This window comes from Erpetoichthys calabaricus, chromosome 18 (assembly GCF_900747795.2).
Source record: "Erpetoichthys calabaricus chromosome 18, fErpCal1.3, whole genome shotgun sequence".
In the NCBI taxonomy this organism is placed as follows: Eukaryota; Metazoa; Chordata; class Cladistia; order Polypteriformes; family Polypteridae; genus Erpetoichthys; species Erpetoichthys calabaricus.
In genome coordinates, this window is record NC_041411.2 from 16,612,125 (window position 1) to 16,630,404 (window position 18,280).

Below are 18,280 nucleotides of genomic sequence, written 5' to 3' on the forward strand. Positions count from 1 at the left end.
CAATCAAACACCTTTAAGCAATAAGTGTCAGTCACTTAGCCACTAATGCACAAACAATGCGAACTACATCAGCAACACAAAACCTCCTAGGAGAGAGATGCCCAAAGTAGTTTCTTCCAAACACCTGACATTTCTACATTTCAATTTTTTTTCTGATGATTTCAATACTTTCTAGGACCCTGGGTTTTTTTACAGCATGGGCTTACACAACTAGTATTATATACTGTATAAGGACTCTACAGTTCTACTAAGTATAGATCTATGTTATGTAAGCTCATACCGATTTATTTTGTATTTATTCATTATTATTTATGCCCAATTTAATTTTAGTTTACTTTTTACTATTTCTTTATCAATTTTGTAATGCACTTTAAACTATATCCTATGTATAAAAATGGGCTATAGAAATAAATTCTGTTTTTGTTATCTACATTCAGTACTGAAAATAAATATAAAAACAACTTTAGACAGACATTTGTCTATCTATTAAAAAAAAGCCTTTTTTTGTTATCTGGATAGGATACCACAATGTAACAGTTCAGAGTACTGAATGGACTTAATACACGGAAAGAAACTGTGATACACCCCATATGGACACTGAGAAAAACATAAAACTCCACAAAAACAATCACCTGGAAATGAAATTCAAACAGTTGGAGATATGAGATGACAGCACTAAATGCTGTGCCACTTTGTCATTTCTTGTCAAAACAAAAGGAAATTATGAAGTGTTGTTATAGAATTAGAGCAGAAACGAGACCTGAATTAACGATATGAGTTATCATCCTCCTAAGAAGCTGATAATAACAAAAAGGTAGCTTCCAGTGGAGGAAGTATATTGATGGTGAGCTTGTCCCATGAGGTTTGATCTTTAAGGATATCATTTTAAATTATTTTCTGTCTTCAGTTATTCTGATAGTCTTTAGCATTTGTGCTTTATATTGCACAATTCTGGTTTCAAAACCAAGTCAACACAGATCTTTAAAGTTTCAAAATCAGGTTTTGTACGATAATTGAATTTCTAATGCTAGAAAACAAAGTACTCTGTGGAATGTGCTATACCCATGATAAAGTTATCATGTGAGAAAACATTTGAACTTTATAAATGTTAGAAAAAGCTGATTAGTGCCTATAGGAAATATGCTGAAAAATAAATTGTGTTTGGCTTTACTGGTATTTGTCTAACTGGTCACCCCTTGCATATAATATTGATTCCAGCCAGTCCAGCGTGAAATGCAGTTTTGGAAAAAAAAAATTTAATTCTGATTTTTATTAATTCTTATCAGTTATGTACAGAGGTAACATAAAGACTTAGTTATTTCTGATCCATTATACTCTGCAAAAATATATTCCAAGAGCAGGTGCTGTTTGTAGTATTGTCCAAAATAACCGAAAATGTGCTATGACTGCTTCTTTATTTATACAACTAGTCATTTAGCCCGTTACAATAACGGGCGCTAGAACAGTAGTGAATAAACATTAGTAGGAACGGTCTGTATTAAATGGCAAGGGATTTTGACCTCATTCTTTTTGTTGGTCGTATTTTTCTTTCTTTCAGCCGTTCTTTTGTTGATGTTTACTTGCTGAGCTTACCGTTCTTCGTGGGCTGCCGCCGTGTATTGTGTGTCTTTAATTTTCTGTGACAGTAATACTGTCTTGTACGTCCGCTGGCTTGTATGTCCGTAATATGCCTTTAATCTCCTCTGACAGTAATACTGGCTTGTATGTGGCTGTAATATGCGTCACTGTATTGTGTACCTTTAATTTCCTCTCGCAGTAATACTGGTTTGTATTTCCATAAAACGCCTCTAACTTTCTGACAGTAATATCACGCGTCGCACCGTGCCCCACGCATGCACACTTCACCAGAAGAAACACCCACACGGACACCTGGACACACAAAGGGAATATATTAAAGAGGATGAGAGGACTGGCAAGTGAAAAGCCCCACTCTGGGTCTGGCACTAGGGACTAGTCTGGCTGCATCACATTTCAAAATTCAACATCTTAACCATTAGGAGACTACTTTTGTAGACTACCTATATAATACATATTAATACAGCCCCTGCCACTGCTCTCAAAAATAAACAAATGAAAAAAGAGCTATTAATAATTGCTATAGGTAATAATTACAAGAAGCGTACAGCTAAATGAAAATACAGAATTCCATAGTATGCTACTGATGTATAAATTTTGTAATTAGGGCTGGGCTTTTCAGGAATTGACTTGCCAAGCAGTCTGCTATGTGTTTGCATAATCTGAAATTTCCATGTTATTTTAAATTGTTTGTATCTAATTACTAATTCGATGTACGAATTAAAAACTTTAAACTAATAGATGTTTCTTAATATGGGAAACCAGGTCAGTTTGTCGTTTCCAATTAACCTAGCACACATGAGCTTAAAAACACTTAAGGAAAACCCATGCAGAATAGGGAAAGAACTTCATTCATACATACAGTGATTAGGTTGAATTCCAACCTGGGCTGTCCGTCAACACTCTTTCATAACATTTTCAACACAGTTATTAACACGTTAATAATTGAATATGTAAAATAAAGCTAAAATGTCACCTACAAATATAGCTGTATGGTGAATTTTCTAGCATGACTGCTAATGCAGGTGAGCTACTTTAGCGTTATAAAAAGCATTTAATGATCCAAACTCCGATGCATTTTTCATGCCTAACAAAATATTTTAAGGAATCCTGCCTTAATGTGAACAGTCTGGGTTTTTTCCTTTAGGGGAATTTGCCGTTATCACAACAGTCACAGTAAATCGAAAACAAAACTCGCATATTAGAATCGAAACTGTTCGTTTAAAAATATGGAATAAACAGTCCGCTGTGGGTGGAGAAAGGGAAACCGAAAAACTCATCGAAGAGGAGCCGGAGATTACCAAATAGAGCTCGGCTCGTGACGTTACTGGCTCGAACAGCCAATTAGAAACAAGGATGATCCGCACAAGTGAAGATTATCAAATCATAAATAGGAGCACACACAGCACAGACATATGGCTTTATAAAGCACCTTACAGCGAGTACTAGCCGCGAAGGAACTTCGAAGAGAAACTAGACGTCCTGCTGCAGGTATTCTTTTTTATTATTTATTTCCAAATGCCATTCCAGTTTGTAATAATGTACTTATTGCGTTATATTATTGTTATATTATTGTATTTGATGTCTGATATAACTTTGGTTGCAGACACGTATGAAACGTTTTAGCACCCCGAGTTACAATTCAATTAGCTCATCTATGGGCCTGACAGGATATCTGTTGTGCGTGAATTTATAATAACGTTTCAAGAAGTGGGCGTGGTCATTTCTTAAGACGTTTTATTATTACTTTTCAAGAGTGCACGGTTAAGGTGGACCAATACTAGTCTACGCCAATATGGACAACTTTACCTTTAAGTAGATTGCTCAGACAATTTCATGGATCTTGCGGATCTGAATGGAGCTCACTTTACAGGAAGAAGACAAGTTGAGAAAAATACAGTAAAAATTGAAATCATATGTGATGCAAAGGTAATTTCTTGCTAAATTAGGCATTCCCTTCAGAAAGCTCCTTGCTTCCATCCACAATAAACCAATTAAATAGTTAATCTTTTTTAATTTCCCTCACTTTGCATATTATGTGCACAAGAAAAACATTCAAGTCCCTTAATGCAGGATGCACTTTACTTTTATCATTTCCACTTGTTAGGAATTAGTATTTGTAGCATCCGTTATCTTATTTATTTTACTTTTTAGTGTTTCTTGGCCCAGCCTCCCTAAACTGAACCAACTGGGTTTTCCATGGATATTATATATACATAGACGTTATAATAGGACCATGAAGATTAATTTAGAGAATCTGTGGAACCACCGGCGCCTTCACAAAAAAACTCACGCGGACAGATATTCATAATACACACAGAAGCAGTTTTCATGCTTTCTAAACTGAAACTGGGCATCATCAGCTCACTATCAAAGACAAGTGAACTTTTACAAGACAGCTCAACGTAAATCGTACAAAAGTGGTATTTTTTTTCTCATACTGATTAATTTTCTAAAGTGAACTCACTCTCACACATACAATTATAGTAGTAATTTATACATTATCTTTAATTATATAAGCAAATCTGGCCTGTCTCTTTAAACTGCAATGGAGGGAAGGGCAGATAATTGCTTAAGTAACGGCAAAAACATGTTCTAAGTCTATAGAAATAATTCTGAAGGGTGTTTCAACACATAGCTATAATTTTTTATATATAGTGTCTTTGTTTAGTGAATACCATATGAGAGAGATTATGACTTTATAATATTTGTTCTTAACAGATTTAAACTGCTGAAGATAGAAAATGGACTTGAAAATAACATTTTTGACTGGAAAGTCAATTTTCCTAACAGTAAACCCATCAACTACCGTGAAAGAGTTAAAGCAGAAAATTGCACAACAGACAGAGCATAAAGCTGAACATCTGAAGCTTGCAATTGTAAATGGACAGATGATTGAACTTGAAGTGGATCATTTGAGTCTCACTCAGTACAACGTGCAGTCCGGGAACACAGTGACAGTTCTCATCAGAGAGTCCATACAGGTGTTTCTGAAGAATGACAAAGGCGAGCTAAACCCATATAAGATACAGCATGGTGAAACTGTCAAAGAGTTCAAACAAAAAGTACATCATAAAGAGGGGATCCCACCAAATCAGCAGAGACTCTTTTATGAAGATCAACTACTGGAAGACGGCAGAAAAATGGAAGAGTATCGTATCAAAGTCAATGCCACCATTATTCTCCGCCTTCAGCTTGTAGGAGGCTAACACTGTTTCATAATACAAACACTGATCAATGGATAACCTTGATGGCCTTACTGTTTTTGTACTGGTCTATGGGGAAAAAGAAAAATACAAATATATAAATACTGTTCAGTACTTTTGCTCACAATATATGAAAATACCTTTATGTTTGATTTTTTTTTTAATAATTGTGACACTTCTTCTTTCGGCTGCTCCTGTTAGGGGTTGTCACACTAATATAAGCTGAATAATACAGTTTTACATTTTAAAAGCATTACGAAATCATTTTAACATGTTGTTTTAGGTCTTGCTGCTGAACAGATTTGATGCAGTCAGGCTATGTTCTTACTTATTTTATTGTATGCTACTGTAAAAATTATCCATGGAAGTTGGATGGCTCTATCTCCAAAAAGCATTATTCAGCTCAATAAAATTAGTTTTTATTTTAATGTCCACTTAAATCTGAGGAAATTTCAGAATTTTTGTTCTCTATCACTTTACCTCAGCTGATCTGGCTCAGGTTACACAGATTTCATTTGGGATACTCTGGTTTCAATTTTCTTTCCCTGCAGGACAGAGCCCAAAAGATCAAAGAGAACGTGATTCAACAACTTGTAATAAATAGAAACAATAGCTCTACTGAAATATACAACTCAAATTTTGGAAAGAACTAAAGACACATTTGATAGTTAAAGTGATATCTACTGTATAAATATAATTTTGCAAAGCAAACTTAACAAACTACAGTACTCTGAACACAGATCATGGATTCCAACTAGTTTTTTATTTCTCCACATTACATCAAACAATTAGTAAATTAAAAAGTATAAAGTTCGCTCGTGAAATAATAGTTTTTCATTTTCAATGATCGTCCTGCTCAACTCCTATTGTGCACACTGATTTCTGGACAACTGAGAAGATGAGACTGGTCACCAAATGAGGTTTACTTTTTTAATCAATGGTGTCAATTTAGATGTTCTCCTACCAGCCTGTTATTATCCAAAGCTGTGGAAACTATAAATTAGTATCTGTTTTTTCATCTTCCATGAAGAGCTATTCATACTGTGAGCCCTCACCCCACGAGGAGGCTAGAGAAAGAAAGAATAGTCTTCATTCTTTAAATTCATTTCCACAGCTGGCGATGTCACTTCCTGACAGAGGCAAGGTAGGCATACCAAAACAATGCCACAAAATTGGCAAACAGCACACGGAACTACAAAAGGAAAGAACACAATACAGTGTGGTTAATAATACAAAATTTCAGACAGCATTGAAAATGTTTAGGAAAGGCTGAGAACAGTCATTTAGTAATTAGGAGTAAAGATATACAAGTTTACATTGGAATGCTGAAAACTGAACAGCTAGAGTTTGATCACAGCTTGACCTAAGTTGTCCTTGGCTGGTTATAGTACAGAAAAATTTAATTGAAACCAAATACTTCTGGCATCAAGCCAATCTACAGATACAACAAAGGCTTGCACACAGACTGCAGTGGACTCCAATCAATTTTGTCTTCATCATTTATTCATTACTAGCAAAATACCCGCACTTTGCAGCAGCGAAGTACTGCTTTAAAATTTGTATTAAGAAGAAAAGTAAACCTTTTTAAACTGAGGGAAAATATACCAATAATTATTTGTTAAGGATCTCTTTGTATAACACGTTGTCAGTTCGGCCCTCCGGTTGTAATATGACGAAGCTGTGCGCTGAGCTTACTGTTGAGCATGCAAGGTATAGTTGGCCATGTGAAAAGCAATCTTGCCTCAAATCAATGCCAACCTTTTGTAGGGTCTGTCCCTGAGACTTATTAATTGTCATTGCGAAGCATAGCCTTACTGGAAATTGGAGGCGTTTGAATTGAAATGGGTTTTATTGATAACTTTGCATCCAGCTTTTGAGAGTTTAAACATTCATAAACATCAAAGTGTCCACTACTCAAATCGTCACCTGTGAATCTAAGATGTTTAAGAGGCATTGGCGGTTGTCCAAAGGTGTAAAATATTTGGCCATTTTGGTACACTTGAAAGCGACAACCAAACAATTCAGCGGCAGCCATCAACTCACATGCAGAACCATAGGTGAAGGGCTTATGCATTTTACTCTTATAGTGCTCCTGTGTAGTTTAATTATCTCCTGTACCGTCATCAATCCACACCTTGAACCTGTCGCAGTCATTCAATACATAAGACACAATGTTCCTCCGGATATCAAGAGTGAGCCTGATATGGCCGTGCAATATGTAACACAGAGAATGGAAAAGGCAGTCGCCATCTCTGGGCATGGAAACCACTCGGTATGTGACAGTTCTTTGATCGATGATGATCACCTCGATAGACATGTTAATGGGGGTACTGTTGGAATGATAAAGGAAATGGGTACCTGAACAATGTAAACTAAGTTTAAAATACCTACACAATAACTATAGTCGTAATAAACAAAACACTGAAACAGCGGAGAAGCCGTGGATTAAATAAAAAGGCTGCAGTTATCATCAGGGAGACGTGAATACCGTGGCAAAGCAAGGAAGGCAATGAAGAGACCAGAGTGACAGACGGCCTTATATAGGCAGGCAACCAACTACGTGGGAGGCGTGCAGATGGGGAACCCAAAGCCGCCTCACATGGCGACCGAGCTACAGGCTATGGACGTATATATGTACATAAGTAGGATTCAGTTAGCGTTGGGAACCCGCGTACCAAATTTCATGAAGATTGGCCCTTAAGTAACAAAGACCATTGGAAAGTTCAATATGGTGGCAGTGGCGTCATACCACCAAAATAAGTACGTACATCGGTTTCGGTTAGCGCAGGGAAGCCGCCTACCAAATTTTGTGTAGATGGGGCCATAAATAAGAAAGTTTAACATGGCGGACGTTGTCGACAGTTATGACCGTTACGCGTAGAATTTCGAAATGAAACCTGCTTAACTTTTGTAAGTAAGCTGTAAGGAATGAGCCTGCCAAATTTCAGCCTTCTACCTACATGGGAAGTTGGAGAATTAGTGATGAGTGCTTTGCCTTTTATTAGTATAGATGCTTACCTGTACTGGGACGTAGTTAATGTTAATAAACTGGAATGGAGTCCACACTTTCCAATTCATTTTCAAGGCTGTCCAGTAACCTTTCTTGACCTTATCTTGAAGGGTAGACCAACTCTTTCCCTGAAAAATAGTGCAGGACACTGGTTTTATTTGAGAAAAATTCTCATTAAAGGTATTTAACTTACACTGAATAGCATCTACGACGTACTGTTGGAATAGTTTGCTGCTGGAGTGCAAAATACTAAAAGTATTCCTCATTGCTAATCTGTATGCGTAAAATTGGCATTGAGTAAGCCTTATTCGCTTGGCGGTTCTTTTATCGGGAACATGTTGTAAATATTTGTGCCAGCCAATGTCTCCGTAAGGGAATAAAAGTGGGTAAACCATAGGATCACAATTCATATTGAGCGTGGAAATCTGTTTACAGGAGTTGCGTATGGGATAGATGCAAATGTCGTTTCTCCATCTTCTCCAACGAAAATCGCTGCAACATCAGTGTGACATGTCGGGGAATTGTATCGTCGTAAATCCTGCTTAAGGGTTTCCTTGAAAACCATTCGTACAGATGCTGTTGGATTGGACTGAACGATTTCATGCATGTGTTTGTATGATTTAGCGAAGGGGTTGATGGTTCTAAGCATGGAATGTAGCTGGAGAAGTACATTTTCGCTGCATGCAGAATTTGCTTTATTTTGTAAGCGTACTTTAGTAGCTTGCGCTGTGTCAAAAACATACAACTGTCCATATCCTGGAGAGGTAGAAGTGTTAGCATATACAGTGATCCCTCCTCCATCGCGGGGGTTGCATTCCAGAACCCCCCGAGAAAGGTGAAAATCCGCGAAGTAAAAACCATTATGTTTATATGTTTATTTTTATATTATCACGCTTGGGTCACAGAGTTGCACAGAAGTTGTAGAGAAACAGGAACTTTATTCAAACACTGCAAACAAACATTTGTCTCTTTTTCAAAAGTTTAAACGTGCTCCATGACAAGACAGATGACAGTTCCATCTCACAATTAAAAGAATGCAAACATATCTTCCTCTTCAAAAGGAGTGAGCGTCAGTAGCAGAGAATGTCAGAGAGAGAGAGAGAAAAGCAAACAATCAAAAAGCAATAGGTGCTGCAGCGAAAAATCCGCGATATATATTTAAATATGCTTACATATAAAATCCGCGATAGAGTGAAGCCGCGAAAGTCGAATCGCGACATAGCGAGGGATTACTGTAGTGGAGAGATTTGGTGATAAATTTGCCCGTGTATTTTAAAACAGTATGGTCCGTAGCCAGGAGGTCGAGTTATCTGTGCACCCATGGAAGCAAATGCTAGAGAAGAGTTATATTCTCGAATGTGTTCACGATAATTTTTAGCTTCTTTAGCTTCTGATGTTTGCTTTGTAAGAAGCTGTTGTAAAGACACAGGTGGCTCTTGCAAGGGTGGTAAAGCTACTTTACCGTTGTAGCAGCACCTCGAGTACTTGTTGGATGTATTACGCTCAGCAGGCCAGTATAGTGCATGACATGGAAGATGAAGAATAGGAATCGAGAAATGCCGTGTTGGCTGCGTGTGGGTGGGACCGGTTTTGAAGTGGAAACAGGACGAACCAGAAGAGAAATATATATAAGAAATTGTGAAAAAACAATTAAGAAGAAAAAAGAAAATTTCAATATCATTGTAGCCTGAATTTTATTTTTCTGGGAAAAACAACAAAGTGAACTGGGTAAGGGTTATAACTTCTCAATGTATCCATTTTTTGTATTTTCTTTTCAGAATATTTCATTGAAACAGGTAAATAATGATAAACACACATACAGATGAAAATGGCACCATTTAAATTGTTTAGCTGCAGTTTCTTTTTGTTATTGATGACTAGAACTTTATTGCTTCTTGTTAATACATTAAATAAAGAACTTAAAAATTTTAACAAGCAAACAAATTAAAAGAGTAAAAATGAGTTACAAAGAGTAAAACAAGTAAAAGAGTTAAAAGTTTAAAATTCAAGATTTCAATAGGTTTATTTTTGCATTTCAGTGAAAACATAAAATTATTATTCTTTTCTGAGACAGCAGGCAAATATAGAACAAACCATGTTATTAAACGCAGGATTCAATTAAGAATAAGAATAACAATAAATTAAGAATCTGGCTGGACCAAAGCCAATAGCTACTGCAATCCATTAAGGACCAATTCTGCCCAGTCATGGCACAGAGATGCAACACTATCCTCTTTTAGCAGGAAGACATTTTGGCCTTTTAAACCCCACCTTATTGCTTGGTCACCATGCGTCTCTGGTAACATCTGTAGTGTTACAGTTGCTGATTTTCTGAGAAGTTGGTTTGTTGGTTAAAATTGATATTTTTTCCTAGCTGATTTGCTATGCACAACTTTCTTTCAGTCTCATTAAACAATTTCTTCTGTTTTTGCCTCGCTCACTACAGATATATGGTACACTACCTCTTTAGTTACATTCAACACACATATACTGATGGATTGCAACTACAGCAGTGCCACATGCCTTCCAGAGTGAGATGCCCTTTTTATTAATAGCTATCATGAAGACCAATCAAGGTAAAAATGTATATGTTTTTGCAGTGAGTTGAATTGGTTAGACCAATGACCACCAGCAAAAACTATTTAACAACCAACTACTGGAAATTCATTTGTCAGATCAGAAACCTGGCAACTGCATTGAGAAGGTTGACAGCTTAAACTACATCATCTGTGAAAAGGAAACCTAAAAGTATGTATTGACTCAAGGAATTATGTTCCCAGAGAGACGTAGAGGTTTGGAGAATGAGTATCCCAGATAAATGAACAAAGTGGTTGATGGAACAGGATAACAGGAGTCAATAAATAAATAAGCTTATGGGGAAGTTGTTACAAAAGCAGAAGGCCTACAAGTTCATCAAGGAAAGAAGAGGTGTTTAGTGGCAGTGATCGAAGCACAATGCAGAGTGTTGAATCTAATTAGAGATATGATGAGCATGGTATGGAATCATACTACAATGTTCAGAATCTCCACTTGCTGCCTGTTGTCCCCACCATCATCCAGTCAGAAAGAAAATGAAACGGCCAACATCAAACAAAAAACTACTGTGTCAGCAATGTGATGCAACATTTGCATGATGACAATGTGAACAAAAAGCTGTATGAAGTGGTAAAAGGTGGTGTTCAGTGTTATCTCTGACACACAGGCTACTAGCAGAAAACTCCAGTTCACACTTTTTGTGCAAGTACTTCCATTTCAAATGGGTATTTAGATAGGTAAATCAGAATATCCTCCAATATCAGTGTTTCTTTAAGTGTTGTCACACACGTGCACATGGGAGGCAGCTAAAGGGTCTAAATGCGAGTAATTCCAGGCCAGACCAGGGGGTGGCCGAGTGCGCTGATCTTTTTTCTCACTTTCCTGCAGACCGTTCATGGGGAATTCTGCCTGGCCCTGATGATGTCCCTTCCAGTTCTGACCTCGATAACGTCATTTCCGGGTCCAGGACCATTGGATGACGTCACTTCCAGTGGAGAACAAATGAACGAAGAGACTTCCAGTTCCAGCCATTTTGATGACTTCTTGACAGGGTCCTGGAAGAGGATCCTTCCGCTTCTGCCCTTGATGACTTCACTTCCTTTTCTGGCCTTTAAAGCTGCCATATTTGACTAACCTGAGCAGTTCTGTTTTGGACTCTGATCTGTGAACATCAGTGCTATTAATTTATCCTTCTTGCAGCCAGGGAACATTACATGGGTGGCTGCCCCAAACCTTTTATGACTTCTGTCTCTGGTTTTTGTGACACTGTATTATTTATATGATTGTCATTGACTAGGTCTTTTAATTATAACATTACTTGCTAATAAGGCTAATTCTCTAACCAATTCTGTCATCTGAATACTGCAACTGTCAACTCAGAGAAATTGCTGGAGTAGGTTTGTTTACCACACAGGTGGTGTGCAGTGGTAGCACTACTGCCTCTCAGTAAGGAGATCATGGGTTCGTGTCCCAGGTCCCTCCAGTGTGGTAGAGCTTTGAGTAGTGAGAAAAATGCTATATAAAATGTAATGAATTATTATTATTATTTGTTCCCATCCACATGTACGTGGTCACAGGAAACCGCATTGAAAGATTTACATAGACAATATAACTCAAGTTTGCTTCTTTTCAGAGTGCAGTATGTTTAAATATGAAGTGAGCAAATTTAATTTGGATTTTTTATTGAATGCTATATTAAAAATAAAAAGTTTTAATACAGTAATTTAGTAAGTATTTCAGTACTTCGTAAAGGAGACCTGCTATGTATTAAGTAACAGCCTGTTTGGAGTGACACCCGTGTGTCTCGGGAAGTAAGGCTTTGGACACAATACTTCTAAAACAAATCATTCAATCTAGATGAAACTGGCATAATTAGTAACACTATAAAATTCTATAAACATATTTGAGCAAAGTCATTCTAGTAGATGTTGCTGTATGGAGAATAATTTTGCAGTTTTTGCAAATAAATGGACTGGCAGTAGATGTTTAACCTAGGGTAGCAGTTGAAATTTCCCTGAGTCTACCTGCATAACCACTGTGAGGACAGTGGCCAGCTGTCTGAATTAACCAAGCAGAATGTTGTAAGGGAACTTGCTGTCCCCTAGTAAGACAGAATGGAGGAGGCTAACAAGAGGAAAAGGGTTAAGTAGGAAGATCCTGTGAGGCAGTGTTACAGCCAGGGAAGGAATGATCAAGAGGTGGGCTGCAGCGGTTTTGCAAAGTTTACAGTTAGCTGGGTGTGGCAGGAGTGAGCAACAGCTATGCCATTAAGAGCATATTAGGTGGTAGAACATTCTTTGGATCAGAAGGAGTGAGCCATGGAGTGCGATTGCAACTGGGACACAAGCTAGGGGCTGATCAGCCTTGGCAGGATTGCCTGGACGAGGGTGTCTGATGGGGAAAGACCCAAAACTTCCAACTGCCCCAGGTTACATCACTGATGATGTGTCCTAGTGCATCAGAAGATGTATAGTTTACTAGCTTTATGTAAGGAAAGTTAAATGCTGGACATGTTAGATGCTTTCCTGTTTTCAGCTGCTACAAGAGCACAGGGTCAAAAATCATATCTGGAAGTACTGCTCTTCTGATCTAAGGGGAAATAGTGACAGAAATTAAAGCAATTTGCCACAAAAGCCACATAATATGTTTATATGATCATTGTGTTTAATATTATCTTCCTCTCCTGTATACTTTTATTTGCTTCCACCCGTTGTATGTGTGTCATCCAATTTTAATTGCCTGATGCATTTTTAAATATATAAAATAAAACAGAAGTCACAGTCAGAAATAATATTTGGATTAGTCAAACTCAGGTTAGAACAACCAGAAATAGAAGCTGTATATATGACCTGTTTGGGAACACTACAGTTTCCTTGTACATTATATTAATCAACAAAGACGTACTGAAAATTTATTGGATCATTAACCCAAACTTGATATAGGCACAGTCTTGGCAGACTGGTTTACAGATACACCCCTAGCATAACCACAACTCAAATGCTTTCTTATCAGCTTATCTATAGTATATTGTGATTCATTAATGGAATATATCTCTAAAGTACAGTTAAAACTCAGTATTTTGGAATTGAATTTACAAAACAGCCAGGTGGTAAAGTCTATAGATCTTAAGGTCTAGAACATATTACACACAAAAGAAGTTAAGCTTCCACTCAGGCACACACCTCAGTTCCATTCTTTATGAATATTACCTCCAAGAAGTTCATTACGAGGAAGAACAACAGAAGGAAGGCTGGGGCGAATATTAGTCTGTCTAATAGCAGCCTTTTCAAAATGCTGTATGAGGTAGTTGAAGGGACAAGCAGCTCCAGGCACTGGTAAAAATAATGACTAATTGGTCCAGTAAAAAAGAGCCTAGTGTTGAGCCAAAGAGAAAGATACAATAAAGTAAAAAGGGGCAAAAACAGAGTTAAAAGATAAAAAGAAACACATAAATAAATAACAGATTTGGGAACAAATGTCAATAAACACCGAATTGCTTTACTACTTGGGTCTCATATACAGATCTTAAACAGCCACAGAGGCTGCATGTGTTCACTTCAACACATTTCTTAATATCATGTTAATATATATTGTTAAAAATTGAAAATCTCATTCTATCAAAATGGTCTCCATCTGTCACTTCAAAATGGCAAGTTTTCCTTGAAAAGATTCTCATCAAAATCTGCTTATGAAGATTTTACAGTTTTAATTCTTAATTTTTTTATGTACAGCATAATAACCAGATACCTGGCAACAGTTTAGTTCATTATTTGTGTACATCACAAAGCAGCATTTTTAATAAAGCAGCTTGAATAATCAATGAAAGAAAATAACTGTAGAATTAAATGTTTTTTAAACTATTGCAACAAAATGATTTGGTTGCATTTTCCATAAAAGAAAAAACAAATAATGCATAATATCAAACACATTAGATGGAAGGAACAGAAGACCTGTGTATTGGGCAGTTTTTCCTTTAAGCATGCAAAAAATAATTTCAAATAAAAAAAAGTATTAACTGAGAAAGTCTACTGTCGCTGCTTCTCTGTGAACAGGAATTTAAATCTCTTATTTAAAATGATTAAATGATATCATAATGTAAAATGTCACATTAATTTATCATAATGCATATGTAGTACTACAGACAAGATAAGTATAAAGAATTCTCCGTTTGATGTTACAAGTGTCAGTACCTACCCATAAATGGCAAACCGTGTTGGTCCAAGCCAGTTCAGAGGCTTTTCGGAATCATGTGTTCCACCTCTTTTTTCAAGCCCCTGAGACAGCAGATTTCCCAAAGCTGAGAGGATTCCACTGCGAGAACAAATAAAATGTTTACAGGATGAAAGGATGATTATTAGCTACTGGTGGTACATAAAGAGGTCAATAATTAAAAGGAAAAATATAAGCAACAGAAATTAAAAGGCAGCAAGTGAAAGGTGCCCCTAAAAAAGTGGAGTAAAGTGATAAGAGGTTATGCTGTGTGCTATTTAATAAAAGTAAACACATAGCACAACTAGTGGTGCTCACCTTAAGTTTTTAGGCAGTGAAGTAAAAATTTCAATTTTTTTCCTGTGCTCAAGCAGTTTGGAAATGAGAAGACCAAATGAACATGAGGAAACATACAAAATCTTACCTTTTCTTAGTGTGCATATAACATACTTAAAATGTTAAAATAACACTTTTTTATTCTATACACACACAAAAATTAAGACATATGACTGCCACATGCAACTATTAATATTATGAAATTGTAATTTAAGATTTAGCCTAGGTATTTTCCCTTTGGTGTCTGTGTTTGTTGTTAATAGGTCTAAGAGGATACGGAGTCTACAAAAATAAAAAGTGGAAACAACTTGAATGCTCAAATAAGAGAATAACTGAACAAAGCAAAAACAGAAATCAAGTCTAGCAAAACTAATAAATCAAGATTATCTTAAAAAGGAAGAAATCACATTTGTCCTTAGCAACAAGATAACATGAAGAAAACAGTTTCTGCTCGTAACAGCAACACTTTTAAAGCTAGGAAGAAAACATTTTCAAACTCTATCACTGAAATCACCAGCAAACTTCAAAGACACCGCAATATACTGTTTGCAGAGTTTTCATTTGTAGAAAGATGAATGGCAAAATAAAAACCTCTTATCTGCATTAAAAACATAAAAGCTGGATTAGAACCTTTCATAACATATAGTGATAAGCCCATAGAGTTCTAGAATGATATGGATAAATGAGAAGAAGATAAAACCTCGATCAAAGTGATGGAAAGCTGAAAGTGTGATACAAAGAGAAAATTCAGATGATGCAAAGTGCACCACTTCATTGAGAAACATGGATAACACAATCTCTTGACTTGGACATACATGTCCATCTATGGAACTGTTTCATTCATTGTGACTGCTAATGTAACTAATAAACACAAACAGCAGGAGTTTTTCAGAGGTATATAGCAATATTGTGTCTTCACGTGTACATGAGATAGATAGATAGATAGATAGATAGATAGATAGATAGATAGATAGATAGATAGATAGATAGATAGATAGATATTCTTTACAAGCAACATAGAACATAAAAAAGTATAAAACCAGGAAGTATACACACAAAAAGGAATGCCAATGTATCAATTAAGATGGAGATGGCATGATGGGAAGAGACATTCTACAGTCTAATGGCTTACAAACAGAAAACAGCACCAGTATCATATCTTGGGAAACTGTTGTGGAATGAACTGGTTCCTAAAAGTAATACAGGACGGTACATCATGGATATGTTAGGCAGCACTTGTCATAATATCCTATAATTTTGCCATCATCCTCTTTTCTACCACTGCCTCCACTCAGTCCAAGGTCTGTTGTATAATGCAATTGATCTTCTTGATCGATTTATTAAGGCACTTCTTCTCAGGCCCCCAAGCTACTGTTACTCACACAGCATAGAACGGTACAATAACCACTATAGATTTATAGAATATGCCCAGCAACTTGCTGCACATATTTAAGGACCAAAGTCTCCTCAGAGAGAACAGTGACTCTGGTACTTGTTGTACAACATGTCTAGGTTTTTCACCCAATTTAGACCACTTAACTGATGGACAACCACGTTTTTTTAAGTCTTCACTTCCTACCCCATCATTGTGACTGATCTCAAAGGCTCTATAAACAAACAAATAGGCTAGTCAATCACTAACCGAAAGGTAATATCCAAAGGTTAAGCTAACAGTAGGGAGAATAAACAGTATGCAGAATGGGCTGTCATTTTCTCTCTCAAACTGAGTTTATTTGTATATCTGAAATCTTTCAATTACAAGAGGTCTACTTCTGGTCTTTGAACGGAGTGCTGACTTTGAAGCTAAGACTTCTGGTGCAGCTACATTTTACCCATGATCCACCTCTACTTTATTTAAAGGAATATGAATGACAGAGATCCAAGCTGATCCAATCCCTACACATTTTTGAGGAGCTAAGAAATACTATAATTTTCACAGCTACTGTAATATAATATTTACTTTATATTGAATTTCAAAATCATTTGGACACAATGTAAACTTAAAGGTAGATCACATGCAAGTACTAAAATTTACTTCTCAAAACTTTAAAGGAAGTGCCAGAAAACAAAATATGTGAACCTGTACATCTTTACTAATCCAGATATAATACTGATAATTGTAAGGATAATCTGAAACTTCCTGAACCATTTCTCTTATTCTCCTTTTACTTGATTCTGGTGAAAAACCATACATGATGCATGTTAAGATCTAGCAGTGACTTGAGAAAGCTGCTTCAGTCTAATGGACACGATTAATAACTGGCGTGCACACCAGCTTTGGAAAATATAGCAGTACTGTGACAATAATCTCAGCGGTATTTACAATTTACCAAGTCTTTTCACTTTTTCATGACAAATATTACTAACGGGTTTTGAAAAAATAACAAGTTAGGTAGAATACCTTTATGGGTTTCTTATGCATGGAGTATGCATATACCCACCATGTCCACGGGTTTTTTTTTTTCAGGCGTTAATGACTTTAAGTAGGTCTAATGTGATGGGGTGAATGTAGGTGCACTGTGATTGACAGTTAGCTTTTCCAGAGCTGGCTCCTGCTCTAGTATTACGCAAAAGACCCCTTGCCTTCCATACTGCACTGGACAACACAAATTCAGAAAACGGACGGCTAACATTTGTTTAATACGTCTGTTGAAAAAGGCAGTCCAAACATGTAACATTTTAAAAAACTCATCGGTGTCCTCTTATTCTAAGAAATTCAAAATGCAAAATTCTTACATCAATTAAAATTAAATTCACTGTCTTTCAGATGGTTACAACAGGTGCCCTGTGCGCGAAGACTGATTTCCATACATACATACATTATTCAGGTACATACATTATTCAGGTAATAAAACACACGTCGAACTCAAGTTCGAAAGGGGCTTGACCAGGAGATGGCAACAAAAGTTAAAAAAAAAAAAGACTCCCGTATCACCTACCTAGTTACGGATTTGGTGAGGACTGGATACCGTTTTAGCAGAACCAAATACTGCTGTAGAAGACGCTGATGGAATGCAGCGTCCCTGACGGGAAGCGAGTGTGCAGACATCCTTCTTTATTTAAAGCAAGGCACCTGTAAAAGGGCAATAACAACTCAGAGGACTGATGAAGAAAGCCAGTGAGTGCAAGGCTGCCCCCAACCCCCTTTACTACTCAAAACATTCCGATTTGTAAAAGACATACACTGCCCGATTGGCCAAAAATAGATATTAGTGCAATAATTTTGATAAAAAAACTCTTACTACGGGAATCAAATAAGCACTTCAGCACTCAGATGAGGAGGCGTGCCAACTTCGCTCTGTCCGCATAGCGGCTCTCGGTAGGCTGACCGATGGAGGAGTGTAGCCGACCATGAGACCTACCATTGGCGCTAATTGTGGCGTCAGAG

General features: G+C 36.8%; 2 protein-coding genes across 2 annotated transcripts; one reads left to right on the top strand and one right to left on the bottom strand.

Annotated features, from left to right (window-relative positions):
• The first annotated feature begins 2,895 nt into the window (after window positions 1-2,895).
• LOC114669181 (polyubiquitin-like) lies at window positions 2,896-5,231 on the top strand. The gene is made up of 2 exons (XM_028825344.2): window positions 2,896-3,087; window positions 4,318-5,231. Exon 2 carries the CDS (start codon window positions 4,341-4,343, stop codon window positions 4,803-4,805), a length of 465 nt encoding a protein of 154 aa, XP_028681177.1. The 5' UTR covers window positions 2,896-3,087; window positions 4,318-4,340; the 3' UTR covers window positions 4,806-5,231.
• A 315-nt stretch (window positions 5,232-5,546) lies between these two features.
• pxmp2 (peroxisomal membrane protein 2) lies at window positions 5,547-18,255 on the bottom strand. The gene is made up of 6 exons (XM_028825342.1): window positions 18,135-18,255; window positions 17,832-17,965; window positions 14,542-14,658; window positions 13,557-13,719; window positions 7,821-7,940; window positions 5,547-5,994 (listed from the first exon to the last, which is right to left on the bottom strand). The coding sequence occupies exons 2-6, from the start codon at window positions 17,939-17,941 to the stop codon at window positions 5,926-5,928; spliced, it is 579 nt and encodes a 192-aa protein (XP_028681175.1). The 5' UTR covers window positions 17,942-17,965; window positions 18,135-18,255; the 3' UTR covers window positions 5,547-5,925.
• Window positions 18,256-18,280: the final 25 nt, after the last annotated feature.